Genomic DNA, 17,993 nt, shown 5'->3' on the forward strand with positions numbered 1-17,993 from the left:
ACTCAACCTTCACAATCCCTGTAGTAAAGAATTTCACAGATTGACTTCCCTCAGAGAGAGATAATGCCTCCTTACCTTTGTTGTTACAACTCACTGGGGTAGTGTGATAGAAGTCAAGCCCTGTTATTCCTGGATTGATCACAAAAGTTAAAGGTTTTAAAGTAAGTACAGAAACTACCCCAATTTACCCAATTTTCAAATTCAGACTAATTAAAAGGATGGTTCAGGTTTCTGTACTTAACCATATTAACTATTCATTACAAGTCATTGGGCTATAGCTACAGGTAAACAGTTGTAAACCATTGGCATATAACACTACAAATTAAAACTCTAATCCTCTTATGAACTTTCCTTTTATACACACACATAGGTAGACAGACAGAGAAATAGGTTATGGGCAGAGGAAAACTGGAAGCAGTTCAGTGGTGCCTTTTCATGACTTGCTGAAATGATTCTTATGATTTCTATGCTGATCAGATGTTGCTTCTCAATCACTTTTCTCCAGAGGTTTCTACTTGTTTGTGAGGGACACAAGGTGGTTCCTGTATAAAAGTTATCTGTCATATCACAGAAAAATCACAGCTTATAGCAACTGCTGAAACCATGAAATGCTTTTCTTCAGGTTTAAAATGCTGGTGGAGATCAAAACACTTCTCTCCATCTTGTTCCCAGTCTCAAGACATTCAGTTATCTGAGAATTAATCACATGGTTATTCACAGGCAAAGAACTATTTGTACAATGCTTACCAAGTGTCACAAAGCCAGTCCCTTTTTTCCTAAAAGCTGTTCCTTGGCTCAAGGAGACTCTACCCTTGATTTATTTCAAAGGGGCAATAAACCAGGTCGGACTCCATTCCTGATGAAGGGCTTATGCCCAAAACGTCGAATTTCCTATTCCTTGGATGCTGCCTGACCTGCTGTGCTTTAACCAGCAACACATTTTCAACTGTGATCTCCAGCATCTGCAGACCTCATTTTTTACCCGGACTCCAATCAATCTGATTTGGTACAGAGATGAAAAGGATTTTGAGGTCTTTTGTTTATTTGTAAACAGATGAGACTTCAGACCAAAGTGGTCGTGTTTTATAAGTGACCTACATAATGAAAGGGGAGTGGTCAGTGCTTTTAGATAGCTGAGTTGAGCAGCTTCAGTTCAGTCTTGAACTGGGAAGTTCAACAGGGAGCTGTGTGGAAACTCTCTCTCTTTTCTGCCCTTCAGTTTCAATTTGTAAGCATGTGTTCCATTTATACTGGGATTTAAAGGGAGTTTGTTTATTGGAATTGTTGTGTGTATTTGTCTGTTCTAAAATCTTATTCCGGGTAATTTTCACTGTACATTTACCGAAACAATTTGCAAAGTTAGGTCGAGGGCTGCCTGCTTAAGAATGCTTTGAGTGGTCTGGCCTAGTCCATTAGAGATTGGGGGCTCGTCTGGGATTTTAAACAGCGAGTGGTAGGTGCTAGTGTCTTCATTTCAGGTGTTGGTTTGGTTGGGTAGACAAACCTTGGGATAGTAATGGCTCTTTCAGTTGCCAAAAGTTTTCTGCATGTGGCAGTGGTGACTTTGGAGGTTTTGCAAAAGGTTAATAAGACCAAGTTGCAAGAATTTGCAGAGAAGCTGGAATTGGAACTACCTGCTTCTGTGAGGAAAGGAGAGATAATTACAGCAGTAGCTCAGCATTTAAACCTGGTGGAGAAACCATCAGAATCTACACAGATGGCAAGAATTCAACTGCAAAAGCAAAATAGACAGAAAAAGAGAGCAGAGAAAGAAAAAGAGAGAGCTTTTGAACTTCAAAAACTAACACTTAAAAAAGGAAAGTCAGCGTAAAAGTCTGGAGATAAAGGCTGAGGGTAGGTTTAGTGAGGAAGAGAGTGTGGATGAGCAAGCCTCTAGTAGTCAGAAGCCCAGTGTTCAAGCATTGCCTAAATTTGATGAGGATGTGGAAGCCTTTTTTTATCTCATTTGAGTAAGATGGTTGAGTAGGTTAACTACTCGATTTTAGAACAGACAAAAAATTTATTCACAAAATTACACAATGAAACACAAAGAACAGAATAAAGAACCCATACGGAACTCAGGTGGCTAAACAAATGCAGTGGCCAGAGGCAATGTGGGTTTTGTTGATCCAAACGAAACTTGTAGGTAGGGCTAGTGACGTATTTGCATCCCTATCAGAGGAGGTATCTAGGGAGTATGATGAGGTGAAAAAAAGCCATTTTAAGTGCATATCAGTTTGTACCAGAAGTCTATAGAAATGTTTCAGGAATCTAAGGAGGAACTCTGGTCAAACCTATATGGAGTTTGAAAGGATCAAGCAGAGTAATTTTGAGAGATGGATAAGAACTTTAAAAATGGATGCCCTTAGAGAGGTAATCATTTTGGAGGAATTCAAAAACTCACTGCCCGAAGTAGTGCAAACTCATGTGGAAGAGCAGAGAGTTAAGACAGCAAGGTTAGCAGTCCATAAAACTCAGTTTGGCTACCAGAATCAATTTCAGTCCATGAGGGATAGAAACTGGGGCAAAGAGAAATCCTCACATGGAAAGGGAAAGGTAGATCTCAGTGAAGATCATAAGGAGAATTTACCATAGGGTAAAAAAAAAACCTTTGAGGGGGACAAAGAAGTTAGAAAGCTCTGGTGTTTTCAGTGTAATAAATTGGGCCACATGAAATCACAGTGTTGGTGGGCTAGGAGAAAGTCAGATGGGGGAAACCGGACAAACGTGGAAGTTGTGTTGGACTAGTAATGAAAAGCACAAGGAAAGTTAGATAACTGCCTCAGAATGTACAAGATGATAAGAGGTTGATTATGGAGGAAGTACCAGATCTGCTTAAAAAAACTACATGGAAGGGTAACATTTATTCACATAGGCCAGGAGTCATAGGTAAGGAGGTTACAATATTAAGGGACACAGGATCCTCTCAGTCGGTAATGCTGAGGGATGAGGAGACATGCATTCCTGAGAGACTATTGCCAGAGAAGGTATTGGTAACAGGAATTCATGGGGAGACAAAAAAAGTGTTCAGTTATGTAAAGTGAGGCTCAGAGTCCAGAGAAGAGTAGAGAATTTATGGTAGGAACATTGGACAACTCTCAATTCCAGGAATACAATTTGTCTTCGCAAATGATATAGCTGATTCACTGGTAGGTGTGCTGCCTACTCTAGTTGAAAAGCCAATGGAGATGCAGGCAACTGAAGACCTGGAGAATGTTTATCTAAGAATTTTCCCTGATTGTGTGATCATAAGATCACAGAGGCACAAGTTTCAGCAGGTGAGATCAAAAGGCACAGATAAGGAAGCTGTCATAGTGTTATCTGAAACTTTCTTTGATCAGGTAAGTGGAACAGAGAAGGAGCAAAGAAGTAAACATGCAAATATCTTTAACTCTGCTAAGCTGATTGAATTACAGCAGAAAGATGAGGAGTTAAAACAGTTATATCAAAAGAGAAAGAAAGTGAATGCATTCCCGTGTGTTATTACTTAATAAATGGTGCCTCAATGAGAAAATGGAGAACATCATACAGTCAAGCAGATGAGAAATGGGCAGAGATTCATTGAATTGTTTTGCCAGTATGTTATAGAAAGGAGGTGCTGCGAATGGCGCATGAGTTACCACTTGGACATCATTTAGGGGGTGAGGAAAATACAGGCTAAAATGCAAAGACATTTTTACTGGGCTGGACTACACAAAGATGTAGTTGAATTTTGCCAGACGTGTCATACATGTTAGCTAACCAGAAAATCACAAGCAGTAATAAAACCTGCACCTTTAATAACTACTCCAGCATTTGAGGATCTTTCACAATAGTCTTAACTGATTGTCCAGGTCTCCTATGTCAAACAAAAAAAGTGGAAATAAGTGTTAACAATAATGGATATGTCGACTAGATTTCCAGAGGCAATCCCATTATGCACATCACAGCTGAAAGGGTTGTAGAAGAATGACTTAATTTTTTTACGAGATATGGATTACCAATAGAGACCCACTCAGATCAAGGATTGAACTTCACATCCAAACTATTCAAGATGGTTATGGATAACTTGGGAATAAAGCAATTCAAATCTACTGCATACCATCCGGAATCGCAGGGAGCGCTAGAGAGATGGCATCAAACACTAAAAACCATGTTGTGGGCTTATGGTCAGGATTATCCAGATGATTGGGATAAGGGAATTCCATTTATACTTTTTGCGATCAGAGATGCACCGAATGAGTCAATCAAATTCAGTCCATTTGAATTAAGTTTTGGGCATGAAGTAAGAGGACTGGTAAATTGATGAAGGAGAAATTAATAAGTCAGAATTCAGAGATCACCCGTTTGGATTATGTGTTGAACTTTAGAGAACAATTAAATAGAGCTGGAGAGTTGGCTAGACAGCAATTAAAAGTATCACAGCATATAATGAAACAAGAAGTGAATAAGAAATCACCAATTCACAATTTTGTAATTAGGGATAAGGTATTGGTGTTCCTCCCAGTAACAGGTGAGCCTTTAAAAGCAAGATTGAGTGGACCTTATCAAATTGAGAAGCAATTGAGTGAGGTGAACTACTTGATAGGGACTCCAGACAGGACGAAACCTCACAGAGTGTGTCAAGTGAATATGTTCAAAAGGTATTTTGATAGGGAAGGAAAGCAAGAGGAGAAGGTGTTAATGATTACAGCACAGAAGGAAGAACCAAGTTCAGAGGATTCTGAATTGAACATTCCTCAAATCAAATTGGACAATGAGGAAGTTGTCAAAATTTGGGATAAATTATTGAGTTACCTTCCACAAGAAAATTGAAATGACCTGAAAGAGTTATTGCTATCACATATGCAGAATAGGTAATCTAAACTGGGAAGTACTAAGCCAGATGGCACCCAATGGTTAAATGTGGACTATCGTAAAGTCAATGCCGTTAGAAAGACTGATGCATATCCAATTCCACAATTGGAGGACTGTGTTGAAAAAGTGGGACAAGCAATTTACATTTCTAAATTGGACTTGCTCAGAGACTACTGGCAAGTATCTCCGTCAGAGACAGCAAAGACAATTTCAGCTTTCGTAATGCCAAATGAACTATATCAATTCAAAGTCATGCCATTTGGTATGAAAAACACTCCAGCCACATTTCAGAGACTGACTAATAAGGTCATTGCTGGATTACCTGACTGTGTGGTGTGCACTGATAACATGGTGATTTTTAGTCACTCACGGAAGGAACATTTACAGCATTTATCGGACTTGTTCAATCGACTTCAGAAGGCAGGCTTGGTGGTAAACTTGGCTAAAAGTGAATTTCCAAAGCCCACGTCACCTTCCTGGGACATGTTATTGGACATGGACAAATGGCCCCACAAGATGACAAAACAAAAGTAATTGGAGAATTTCCCACACTGTCGACAGAAAAAGCAGTACTACAATTCCTGGGGTTGAGTGGATTTTATCGAACGTTTGTGCCAAACTTTAGCGGTGTAGCTGCTCCATTCACCGAATTGTTAAAAAAGGGCATGAAAAGACATTTGACAGCCTAAACATTGTGTTAACCACTGCCCTAGTATTAGCCACACCGGATTAAACAAAGCCTTTCAAGGTGGCTACTGATGCTAGTGATGTGGATGTTGGTGCGATGTTCCTGCAGGAGGAGGATGACGAAGGGATAGAAAGACCCAACAGTCTTTTAAGGAAGTTGAATATTCATCAGCAGAAATATTCAATGGTGGAGAAAGAGATTTTAAGCTTAGTGCTGGCATTACAACATTTCAGTGTTTATATATTCAGCATTTGATTAGTCTAATTATTTTACTCTGGATAATTTTCACTGTACACTTACCAAAACAAATTGCAAAGTTACGGTCTGCGCTGCCTGCTTAAGAATGTATTGAGTGGTCTAGTCTAGACCAATACACAAGAGTGTCAGGTTATTTGATTTTCAAAACATGCAAAAGTTTAAAATACTGCTTTCAGAATTTTGTCCCAACTTCAGATCACAATTTTCCAAATCCCAAAATTGAAAGACATAATCTTTACACCGTCTTAAATGGATGACCCTTCACTCTGAGATTATACCGGGAGAAAGTGAGGGCTGCATAAGCCCTTCCTGATGAAGGGCTTATGACCGAAACGCTGATTCTCCTGCTCCTCGGATGCTGCCTGACCTGCTGTGTTTTTCCAGCACTACATTCTTGACTCTGAGATTATACCCTCTAGCCCTAAACTCTGAGAGTAATACAGATGTACAGCATGGAAACAGATCCTTCAGTCCAACTTGTCCATGCCAACCAGATATCCTAAATTAATTTAGTCCCATTTGCCAGCATTTGGCCCATATTCCTCTAAACCCTTACTATTCATATACCTATCTAGAAGTCTTTTAAATGTTGTAATTGTACTGGTCTCCACCACTTCTTCAGGCAGTTTGTTCCATACACGCACCACCCTTTGCATGAAAAAGTTGCCCCTGAGGTCCTTTATAAATCTTTCCCTTCTCAACTTAAACCTATGCCCACTAGTTCTGCACTCCCCGACCCCAGGGAAAAGACCTTGTCTATGAACCCTATCCATGCCCCTCATGATTTTATAAACCTCTATAGGGTCACTCCTGAGCCTCCAGTGTGCCAAGGAAAACAGTCCCAGCCTGTTCAGCCTTTCCCTTTGGCTCAAACCCTCTAACCCTGGCAACATCCTTGTAAATTTTGTTTGAACCCTTTCTCACATAAATGACCACATAGATTGTTTGGACTGAATAGCCCGTTTTTGTACCGTAAATTTCATTTCATTTCATTCAATGTAATACTTAATTCAAAATATACAGACAAAGATTCTGATGAATAAATGTTAGTGTACACTGACAAGTGTATTTCATTTCCTTAGGCCATACCATAGTAGTCTGAAATTTATGAAATGAGTTATTTATCACAGGGTATTTCATTCCTGACTAACTCTTCTATATGGCAACATATGGAGCACAATGTATATAAGACACTTTGATATATTTAGAACAGAAAGTCGAATCATGAAGGCAAATAAGTTTTTACCTAGATTGTAACATTGGCAAGCATTAAAACTATTCTGTAAATTGTATCTACCTGTGAAAAGATCAAAATCATTGCATATAAAACAAATAGCAATCAGTACTCAGCACCTCTTACTCCACTGAGGTAAGAGTTAAATGTAGTTCAGTACGTTGTTTCTCCACAAGTTTGATGATTCTAAAATTACTTTTATTAAGAATTAGCATTTAACATTTATACAAGTACAAGCTTTGAAGTAGGTGAGCTGATAATTGACAGAAAATTACACATTACAGTAATGCGTTAACTTTAAATTTGTGGTCCTCAGTCAAGTTCATCTGATGTTTAAGCCTCACCCAGTCCACCAGCAGGCCTTCGACGTTTTGCACTGCAGATGTTACAGAACTGTTTAAGATAAATATTTTAAAAAGTTAATCTATTTGTTCCCACATGAAGCTGAAATAATCTTTTTTTCAACCCTTACATAGCCGAAGACTGGAAACATTACGTAAACTTTCAATCATTACTGAGATATTTTTTGAGTTACTAAGATAACCTTTTTTGATGAATGGGTTAAAATTTGACTGATTAATTTTTACTCCCTATAGAATCCCTTAGTTTATTATTTACTTGTAGTAATGTTATAAGCAGCTGAGAAAAAAAAAATAGAAAATCTTTGACAAAGATTCATTGCTAAAGTTGAGGGTTTAGCTTTAAGAAACTTGAGGCTGTGTCATATTTTTAAAGGATATACAGAATATCAGTAAATATTCCTATCACAGCTTCAGTTTAACTAAGTGCTTGTGCCTGACATGTGTTGTGAATAAATAATTTCTTCCCAGTCATCATAAGATCCTACACAGCAAACTGGGTATCCTTACCACCACTACAGGAAACTGCTAGTATGCAGAACTGTTTGCAGTAGCAACTCTGCTATAAAGCAGTGGTTTCTTGGAATGCTTTTTGTCATAATTTTGTAATATAATATTCATTTTGTTTAGTACTGGTGCCACAAACCTGATCCCATACCCTTCCTGGCTATTGTCTGGGAATGAGCCAGACTATTTGAAATTACAGGCTGGTCTTCTGTTTCCATTTTCTCTCCATCATGTCACTCACTTACTTTCACCTCCATAATATTGTCCATATGTTGCTGAACCCTCATCCATTAGCTCATTAATTCTGCTCTGGTGTTTCTTTAGCTAGGCTCCCATCTCCCAATATCTGGAAACTTCAGTTTCTTTAAAATTCTTCTATCTTATTTTACCGAAACAAGAAGGCTTGTTTATTCACTCCCATGCTTGTTGTCACTGGCTTTCAGTACAGCAATTCCTCAAATTTAAAATCTCTCCAGTGTTGCACCTCTTCCTAGTTCTGCGACCTCCTTCAACTTTACCATTCTCCAGAAATGAAAATTCTCCACTTCTGGCCTCATGCACATACCCAGTTTCTTTCACTCTTCCACTGGCAGCCCTGCCCTCAGCTTTGGAATTCCTTGCCTAAACTCTCTGTCTCTCCCAATTTATTCATCCCTCCAAAATACTTTGAGCAAGTTGACCTGTCTACTATATTCTTATATGGCTCAGTATTTACTGAACTCCTTTGTGAGTTGACTACTTTGATGATGCCATATACATTGAAGCTGTTGCTGCTGTTTCTCAGTGGAAGATTGTGTGGGGTGGAATGATTCTATATTACCCATTTGTATGAACAGCCCAAGACTAACTTCTCCCCCAACTACTAATGTTTGAGGCAGACTTTCAATCCTTCCTGCTTGTGTAGGTTACATTCTTTCAGGGGTTAATTTTACATGTTTCCATTTCATTGCCAGCTTTTTTCCCAGTCTGAACAGAAGAATGTCAGATGGGTTTCATTTACATTATATATATTTTTAATTTTTGCTTTCCAATGGCAAGCTTATGAGATTAAATAAAACTTCACAGATTACACCAGATAATGTTCCCACATGTAATTAAAAGAGAGCTGAATGTTAGAAGACAAACTAAAGATTTTTGGTGAAATCTTGCAGCTTGACGATCAGCTCTCCTGCAAAATTGCTTTGACAAAATTTAGTAAGACAATTTTAACGGGTCAATTCATATTGCTAATAATCTGCAAACAACAACAGTTTGTTATTAAACACTTAGAATTTGAGATATATAGGACAGCTCACTGCAACTGGACAAAAATAGCAAACTATTATTCCGTAGTTCTGGAATTTTGTTTTCTTCTCATGTTTTACATTTAGTTTTAAAATAAACTGTCTTGGAACCACTATGAACAATTATAATTAGTCAGGACTAACAGAAGGGGTGAAGGGTGTGCACTCAAATATGTAAAGTTGCCATAATCCCAGAGTAGCACATGGCTACTCTCTCATTAGAGATAGACAACTGGTGGTGGTTTAACCTGAGGATCACCGTGCTTCAGGCAAGGATTGAGGTTGAGAAGACAGGATATTCATTGCTACCTCAACCAGTGTGGGAATTGAACCGCGTTTGGCATCCTTCTGCATTGCAAATCTGCCATCCAGCCAATTGAGCTAACCAGTCCTGAGGTTCAGTTATGAAAGATCCACTTTCATAAAGCAAATTGCAGCAGAATGAGAAGCAACATTCCCAGAAATGACATGACTCTTATTATACTATACAAATTGACATAGCCAACAACATACCATGCCAGGAGTTGGAAGGCAATCCTTATGAAACATATGTCTGCAGTGGAAGACCACCACACTGAAAGGTTTTGCAATGTCTAAAATGAGGAAGCACAAAAATATTACTGACAGAACCTACATTTTTAAAAGGCACCGATATAAAGCAAAATATTACAGATGCAGGGAATCTTCTGTAGAAATTAAAAATGCTGGGAATACTTGACAGACCAGACAGCATCTGTTGCCAAACAGTTATTATTCCAGTGGACAGGGGAGTTGCAGTACACACTGAAAGAATCACTGAGGAAATTGAATTTCTCGTATTATGCTACCCGGCTGGTATCCTAGACCCCACCATAACTGGCACTTTGTAGACCCAACACCCTAACATCACACTTAGGTTATGAACTTATGGTTTGACAGCATCTATCAAAGTGATTGTGTGGACCTTTATGTTTTGGAATACAGCAGTTGACTGAAAAGGAGGCTTGGTGTGTCTTCCTCTGATAGTTCTATACTATGAAAGAATGTCCTAATGGAAGCCACAAGAGCCATTTTGCCCTGACTAGAGATACGTTTTAAATCAGGATGTACATGTATTTGGAAAGGCAAGGACTGATTAGGTATAGTCAACATGGCTTTATGCATGGGAAATCATGTCTCACAAACTTGACTGAGTTTTTTTGAAGAAGTAACAAAGAGGATTGATGAGGGCAGAGCAGTAGATGTGATCTATATGGACTTCAGTAAGGCGTTCGACAAGGTTCCCCATGGGAGACTGGTGAGCAAGGTTAGATTCTCATGAAATACAGGGAGAACTCGCCATCTGGATACAGAACTGGCTCAAAGGTAGAAGACAGAGGGTGGTGGTGGAGGGTTGTTTTTCAGACTGGAGGTCTGTGACCAGGGGAGTGTCACAAGGATCAATACTTTTCATCATTTATATGAATAATTTGAATGTGAGCATAAGAGGTATAGTTAGTAAGTTTGCTGATGACACCAAAATTGGAGGTGTAATGGACAGCTAAGGTGGTTCTTTTGCCCGAAACATCGTTTTTCCTGCTCCTCGGATGCTGCCTGACCTGCTGTGCTTTTCCAGCATCACTCTAATCTAGAAGCGAAGAAGGTTACCTCAGATTACAATGGGATCTTGATCAGATAGGCGAATGGGCTGAGAAGTGTCAGATGGAGTTTAATTTGGATAAATGTGAAGTGCTGCATTTTGGAAAGCAAATCTTAGCAGGACTTTAATAATAAGGTCCGCGGGAGTGTTGCTGAACAAAGAGACCTTGGAGTGCAGGTTCATAGCTCCTTGAAAGTGGAATCGCAGGTAGATAGGATAGTGAAGAAGGTATTCAGTATGCTTTCCAGTACTGGTCAGAGTACTGAGTACAGGAGTTGGGACGTCATGTTGCAGCTGTACAGGGCATTGGCTGGGTCACTGTTGGAATATTGCAAGCAATTCTGGTTTCCTTATTATAGAAGGATGTTGTGAAACTTGAAAGGGTTCAGAAAAGATTCACAAGGATGTTGCCAGGGTTGGAGGATTTGAGCTACAGGGAGAGGCTGAACAGGCTGGGGCTGTTTTCCCTGGAGTATCAGAGGCTGAGGGATGATCTTATAGAGTTTTATAAAATCATGAGGGGCATGGATAGGATAAATGGACAAAGTCTTTTTCCTGGAGTGGGTGAGTTCAGGACTATAGGGCATAGGTTTAGTGTGAGAAGGAAAAGATACGAAAGAGACCTAAGAGGCAACTTTTTCACACAGAGAGTGGTACATGTATGGAATGAGCTGCCAGAGGAGGTGGTGGAGACTAGTACAATCGCAACATTTAAAAGGCATCTGGATGGGTATATGAATAGGAAGGGTTTGGAGGGATATGGGGCATGTGCTGGCAAGTGGGACTAGATTGGGTTAGGATATCTGGTCGGCATGGATGAGTTGGATCGAAGGGTCTGTTTCCATGCTGTACATCTAAATGATTCTATGAACCTGTTCGACAGATGTCATTACACACCTATGGAGCACATGGGACTTGAGCCCAGGCCTCCTAGCTCAGCGGCAGAGACAGTACCATTACACCACAAGAGCCCTAAGGCCTGACAGAATCAGTTCTTAGAAATGCAGAGCACCTGTTTTCCCTGATGGGTCTGAATGGCAATCTGGCCCAATATTTGTCTCTGACATTGAGACATGTACCAGATGAACAATTTAAACAGTTTAATTATCATTCATTTGAATAAAAATGCATAGATTGACAAGGCTGTTTATTTACTACAATGGAAAGGAATTGGGGTAAACAGTAAAATTTCCTTCCTGCTAAATTTAGATAGCGACTCAACACTAACATTATGCTTTGAACATTATATGATGAGAAGAAATGAAAGGTAATTTGAAAAACTCTGAATAAACAAAACTGCTGAGTAACATATCCTGTTGCTGAATAATGTGAGTAGTTTACCGAATTTTACTTCGCATCCAAACTGCTTAAGAGTCATGCTGAAGAACTTTGTGCAGCTTAGAGTTACAAGGTTTCCTCTCCATCATGTTACATACCTGTAGGCAATATGGGAGAATGGCATGATTCACAAATATTCTCCTCTGTAAAAAAAAAAGTTCGTGATTATTACATATTCTGCTAGTGAGACATAATTTCTATCAAAGAAATTTGACCCAAGCCAGTCATTTTTGAAACAGCAGAAGGAAGTCATTTAGCCCCTTTAGAAAGAGCTATCCCATTAGACCCACATCCCTGCTCAAATATTACTGGGATAACAAATCAGTACGAATGTCACCAAAGTCTCAAAATACATTCAAGAGAACATTCTGAGCTTGATGTAGCACACTTACGGAGAAAATATTGGTTCAGGGTTTACCGTTAGGAGGTGTCTAGATAGAGTGACGAGGAAAGATGATTTTCTGTTATGAGAGAGGTCAATATCCAGGGGACTTAGATTTAAAGTAATTGGTAAAGAGATTAGAGGAAAGTTGAGGCATAATGAGTTGAATGATTCCCTTCTGTGCAGTGAACACTTCCAAGCTTCTCTGTATTTGGGTTCTGAAATGTTTTTCTTTTTCAAAAAAGTATGCAATCCCATTTCAAGCATTGTATTTCAGAAATGTGTAAGTCTACACACAAAAAGAAAACCCCTCTGGTTCTTTTGTCACTCAAAGCCATATCCTTCACTACCAACCCTTCTCCACTGGAACAATTTCTTTTCTTTTACTCTATCAAAATCCTTCGTAATTTTGATGTCTATTCAATCAGTCCCAAAACCTTTCGATTGTAAAGAGTCAATCTCAGCTTCTCTAATCTCTTAACCAAGTTCCAAAACCTTGGTTCCATTTTAGCAAATCTCCTTTGCAATCCCTTCAAACTCTGGCCCGTTAAAACCAAATTCAGATTATTAAATATATCAAGAAGAACTGTGGTCCTAATACCAAATGCAGGCAAACTTCCAGTCTGCAGAACACCTTTATACCACTACTCTGTGCTTTCCACCTTTCCATCTACACTCATTGGTCACAACTTAAAGACATTAAAACTAGAAAAGACTCTGAGAAAGGAAGCACTACAAAAACCACAAAATCCCTTCACAAAACTAGATTGCAAAACTTTACCGTTTGACCTTCATACTTTCTCATTAGAGGTCCATTTTAACTTGACGATGTTATTGAATGCTGAAAAAAGATGCTCAGTAAGAAAATATAATACTTCATGAAATATATCTGTGGACAAACCAGAAATACTCAATATTGACCATCAACACAGTTTAAATTACGTTATACCGCAGTAGAAGTGTAGCAATCACTATTTTATGGGTCAAAGCAGAAGATTTACTTACCGTCAACACAAACACCTCTCAGCTGGGTTTTATGCATTTTTTTCAGCAACGTTAGACAATCAGAAACAATAATTTTTTTACATCCTTCTCGTAGCAAAATCTGAAAGAAAGGCAGTTCAACCGAATCAATAGCAACATAAATATTCACGACTCAAGACAATCTTATGAAGTCGTCACCCAAGTGAGGTCGTGTGTGGACTGATGGTGCAAAGAGTGGGACGGTGTTACACTCTGGTCACTGAACAAACTGAGCACACAGCAACAACATAACTTGCATTTATATAGCATCCTATCTTCTTAAGGCACAAGACCAAAATGCTTTTCAGCCAGTACCAGACTTCTGAGGTTAACAGAGAAGCCTGGCAGCTAGTTGCTCCCCTTAGACCTTCAATATCTCGTGGCAGATCTCTCTTCTAGTGACAAGTTGAAAATTTTATGGTGCTATAAAAAGTAACATTATTAGGGGCACTGATTTTTAAGAACTGGGAATGATTGAGAACAGGGCCTGGCTTCAGAATATGCAAATAAACTAGTAGGAAATAGAAAAAGCAGACTGTAAGAGGATCTACAAGCATCTAAAAATGGAAAGACTATCTTAAAAAAACTTTCCTTACAGGATGAAACTAGGAAATTAATGTTGGGAAACAAGGCAATGGCAGAGACTTTGAATAATTTGTACATGTTTTTATGGCAGAAGACAAAAAAAACTTCATGCATAATAGAAAATTGTGGGACATAAAGGAGGAGGATCTTAAAAAAAATTATCACTGAAAAAAATGTACTATGACAACTAATGGGACTAACAGATAACATGCTTCTCAGCTCTGCTCCCTGCAGAGATAATTAGTTACAATCTTTGAAAATTCACTAGATTCTGGAAATGTTGCAGAAAATCTGAAACCTCAAAATTAACACACATTCAAAAAATGAGAAAGACAAAAAGCATATTGTCCAGTTATCTTAATATGACTTTGGAAACATATTATAATCCATCATTTTAATAGCAGTACCAGAGTTTTAAAAATCACAACAGTTAAGCAGAGTCAACCTGGATTTATAAAAGAAAAATGGTACAGGTATCTGCCAAATTTATTAGCATTTTTTGAGGATGAAACTATCAGCATGGAAAAAGGTAAGGTCCCAGACTTTCCAGGACAGAGCTATAATTTAGCTTTTTGCCTGGATCTGTTCTCATATTGTTCCAAATGTCTTCTGTTTCTGCAGGCTCTGCCTACACTTGCATCAACCACAATAGATCAGTGGTTGTTGCAGAGCTGTCTTGTAGGTGTCCGGTACCAAGCCAGCTTTATCAGAATTGCAGCAGACCCTCATCACACCGCACGTGTATCAGGAGAAGGGTACAGAGCTAGAGTGGGATTTAAATAGGTTAAGTGATCAGACAAAAAAAATTGGCAGATAGATTTTGAAGTGTGACAATGTGAGGTTATTCACTTTAGCACCAAGAACAGAAATACAAATTATTTAAATGGACAGACTGCAGGGTACTGCAGTGCAGTTATCTAACTGCCATTTTAAATCAATCACAGAATGTTATCAGGCAGATAGAGCAAGTAATTATGAAGACAAATCAAATGTTAGCCTTTATAGCAAGTGGGATGGAATACATTTATAAGATTGCTACAACTGCATAGAGCTTTGGTGAGATCACACCTAGCATACAATGTATAGTTTTGGTGTCCTTACTTAAGGAGAGGCATGATTGCATTGGATGCAGTTGACAGAAGGTTGATTCCTGGGATGAAGAGGTTGTCTTATGAGGAAGGTCAACCATGTTGGGCCTCTACTCACTACCGTTAGGAGAGTATGAGGTGGTCTTAATGAAACATGCTGAAAAGTATATTGGGGAATCTATAACTACGCTGCACAGTTTCAAAATAAGGGTTCTCCCATTGAAGATGGGATGAGGAAAAATGTCTCCTCTCAGAGGCTTCTTTACCCTTTACAACAGAGAAGTTTGTAAATATATATTCAAGGTTGAATCTGACAAGAGTTTTGGTCTTCAAGGATTATAGGATTAGGCTGAGAGTGGAACTAAGGTCACAATCAGATGAATTCTGATCTTTTTGAATGTGTGAGCAGTTCTGAGGTACCAAAAGATCTATTTGTGTTCCTACTTCTTATGTTCTTATGTAGAATAAATACGAGATGATTGGTTATTCAACAAGGATGGATAGCTTGAACTTAGAAAAAAACTTGGGATAAAATCACCAGGGAACTTCTCTGCATCAAATACCTGAACTTCAGTGGAAGTCTAGTGCAAACCAGAAAGCATTGATGGCAAATGCCTTTTCATCCTGTTTGTCCAAGAAATGTACTGAAATTCAGCTGAACTTCCTTACAGGAAAAGAGGATAACCCCGATGGAAATTCTGCCCTTTTTCTTTCTGCCCTCTAACTGACACTAACCTGCAAGTTATAATCTTGAAGGATCTTCACTAATGAATCCCGCAGGTTAGGAATCTCCATACCTTCCTTTATTCGATAGATCAAGAGGATAGGATCAACATGGGTCCCAATATTGTTCAACAGCCCAGTTATAAATGCTGCAAGGGTGAAAGAGGAGCTCTTGTTAGTAGGCAGTTTCAGAGACTGGCCCAATGCCTTTATTTGTACACAAGCTAGCTGCAGAGGTCACTCTACTATAGCACACGTTTCGGTAATGCGAATTGGCTGTAACACAATAGACGAATTGGGGACACTGTTTCTAAAGTGTGAATTTTTTAAATGTGCTTTGGCTGTAATGTGATGACATCACCACCACTTTAAACGTTGTTTCTAAAGCACCATTTTTCTATAATGCAGGGTTGCACAAGAATACAACCATTGCATAAAGGAAAACTACCTGTAGATCATTATCTTACCAAAACACCAACTGCTCAGATCCCACCTGATTCTGCAGGATATTAGAGCTTTCAAAATTATGAAAGATTATTGAAGACTGGTTTAAAAATCACAACGGTCTGGAATAATAACACACTTCCTATTGTTCTCAAATGTAGTTGAAGCAGGAACAGACACCAGCAATCAGCCAAAACAACATCAGATGCCGATTGTGATTCCAGCTGATGTTCACATGGACAAGTCTGATCCCAGAGTGAAAACTGGCTTGACAGATCCCAACTATTTTAAAATCATGGAGGTCAGTTACCGAACACATTCACGAGGGTCTGTGACTATACTTTTAACACAAAGATTTAAAAAATTAATAAACAAGGAAAAGAAACTCTATTACACTTGACAAAAAGGTTGGATAGACTTCAAAATAAACACCAGGAAAAGAATTCAAAGTTACAATATTCCATCTGTCACAGCAATGTTCTTACAAACACCAAACCCACATGAAGATTCACTATCATCTCCAGAGTAAGGCTTCTTGCTCAGCTGAAACAGTTGCAGCTGGTTTCCGTCTGGCAAATTCATGCACTTTCATTAGATGCTTTTCCTCAGCTGGCATTTCTCCAGGATAACTAAAATTAACTGCAAACTAGGCAAACTCTTAATTTAACTTCAGAGCACAACAAGTTCCCTAAACTCAGCTTTTAGCAATTATGTAGGGTTTCCTACCATAGAACTTAACCTTCTTGCCTCAACTCTCCAGCTGATCAACTTCTGGATTTAGGACTGAATGTTGGACAAGCAAACAGGCGAACACAGCAACAATGGTCAAATCACAAGAGGTGTTGGAGTTGTGGAGATGTCATTAACAAACGTGTACAAACTGACTCTATGTATTTGGATGATATCACCGAGAGACAGCATGTGAATGACAAAGTGAAGGGGCCAAGGATTAATCTTTGGGGGACATCAGAAGTGATGACACAGAGGAGGCTGAGAAGCCATTTGTGGAGATGCTCTGACTGTGATGTATAGGTAAGAATGGAATCAGGAAACACAATCCCACTGGATTGAAAATGGTGTAAGGCAATAGACGAATATGATTAGCTGTTCCATAAGTTACACGTGGTTTGGTAAAGACGAGGAGGGAAAGTACAACATGATTACAGTCATAATAAATTCCAATTGCAAGTTTGTTTAGGCTGTTTCAATGAAGTGTAAGAGTCAGAAACCAGATAAGTGGGGTTTAAATATGGAGTTATCTGAATAATGGGAAGGGATTTGGGAAGGAACATCTTTGAAGATTCGAGAATAAGGAGAGATTGGAGTCGTCGATGGATTGAGAGTATTTTTACTGAGGGGAGGATCATGGGTTGGTGACATGGAAAGGGAGCAAGTGAAATGGCAATATAGTTTTCTTAGATTTCCCCTTTGACCAAATGAGGAGATTTGGTTGGCTGGAAAGCGGAAGGAAAAGAAGGAAGACACCTGGTCTCAAAGTTAATGATGAAGAAGTCCAAGAGATCCTCGCATCTATTGTTGGAAGGAAGGAAGAAGGAATGAGGGAAAAGGGTTTAAGCATCAATGGAGGAGAAAACCAATCAGTTTCATCTACTCTGTTGGTGCTCCA

At 38.9% G+C, this 17,993-nt stretch overlaps 1 protein-coding gene across 1 annotated transcript in view; it reads right to left on the reverse strand.

The window, feature by feature from the left end:
* Positions 1-7,004: 7,004 nt before the first annotated feature.
* vps41 (VPS41 subunit of HOPS complex) overlaps positions 7,005-17,993 on the reverse strand; it is a 166,527-nt gene continuing 155,538 nt past the window's right edge. The window contains exons 25-29 of the mRNA XM_060824195.1: positions 15,935-16,071; positions 13,509-13,608; positions 12,220-12,264; positions 9,679-9,758; positions 7,005-7,409 (exon numbers count right to left, since the gene is read on the reverse strand). Of these exons, the coding sequence (XP_060680178.1) occupies positions 7,350-7,409; positions 9,679-9,758; positions 12,220-12,264; positions 13,509-13,608; positions 15,935-16,071 (422 nt within the window). The 3' untranslated portion in view covers positions 7,005-7,349. The remainder of the gene's footprint in view (positions 7,410-9,678; positions 9,759-12,219; positions 12,265-13,508; positions 13,609-15,934; positions 16,072-17,993) is intronic.

Source organism: Hemiscyllium ocellatum, chromosome 4 (genome assembly GCF_020745735.1).
Source record: "Hemiscyllium ocellatum isolate sHemOce1 chromosome 4, sHemOce1.pat.X.cur, whole genome shotgun sequence".
NCBI classification, from domain to species: Eukaryota; Metazoa; Chordata; class Chondrichthyes; order Orectolobiformes; family Hemiscylliidae; genus Hemiscyllium; species Hemiscyllium ocellatum.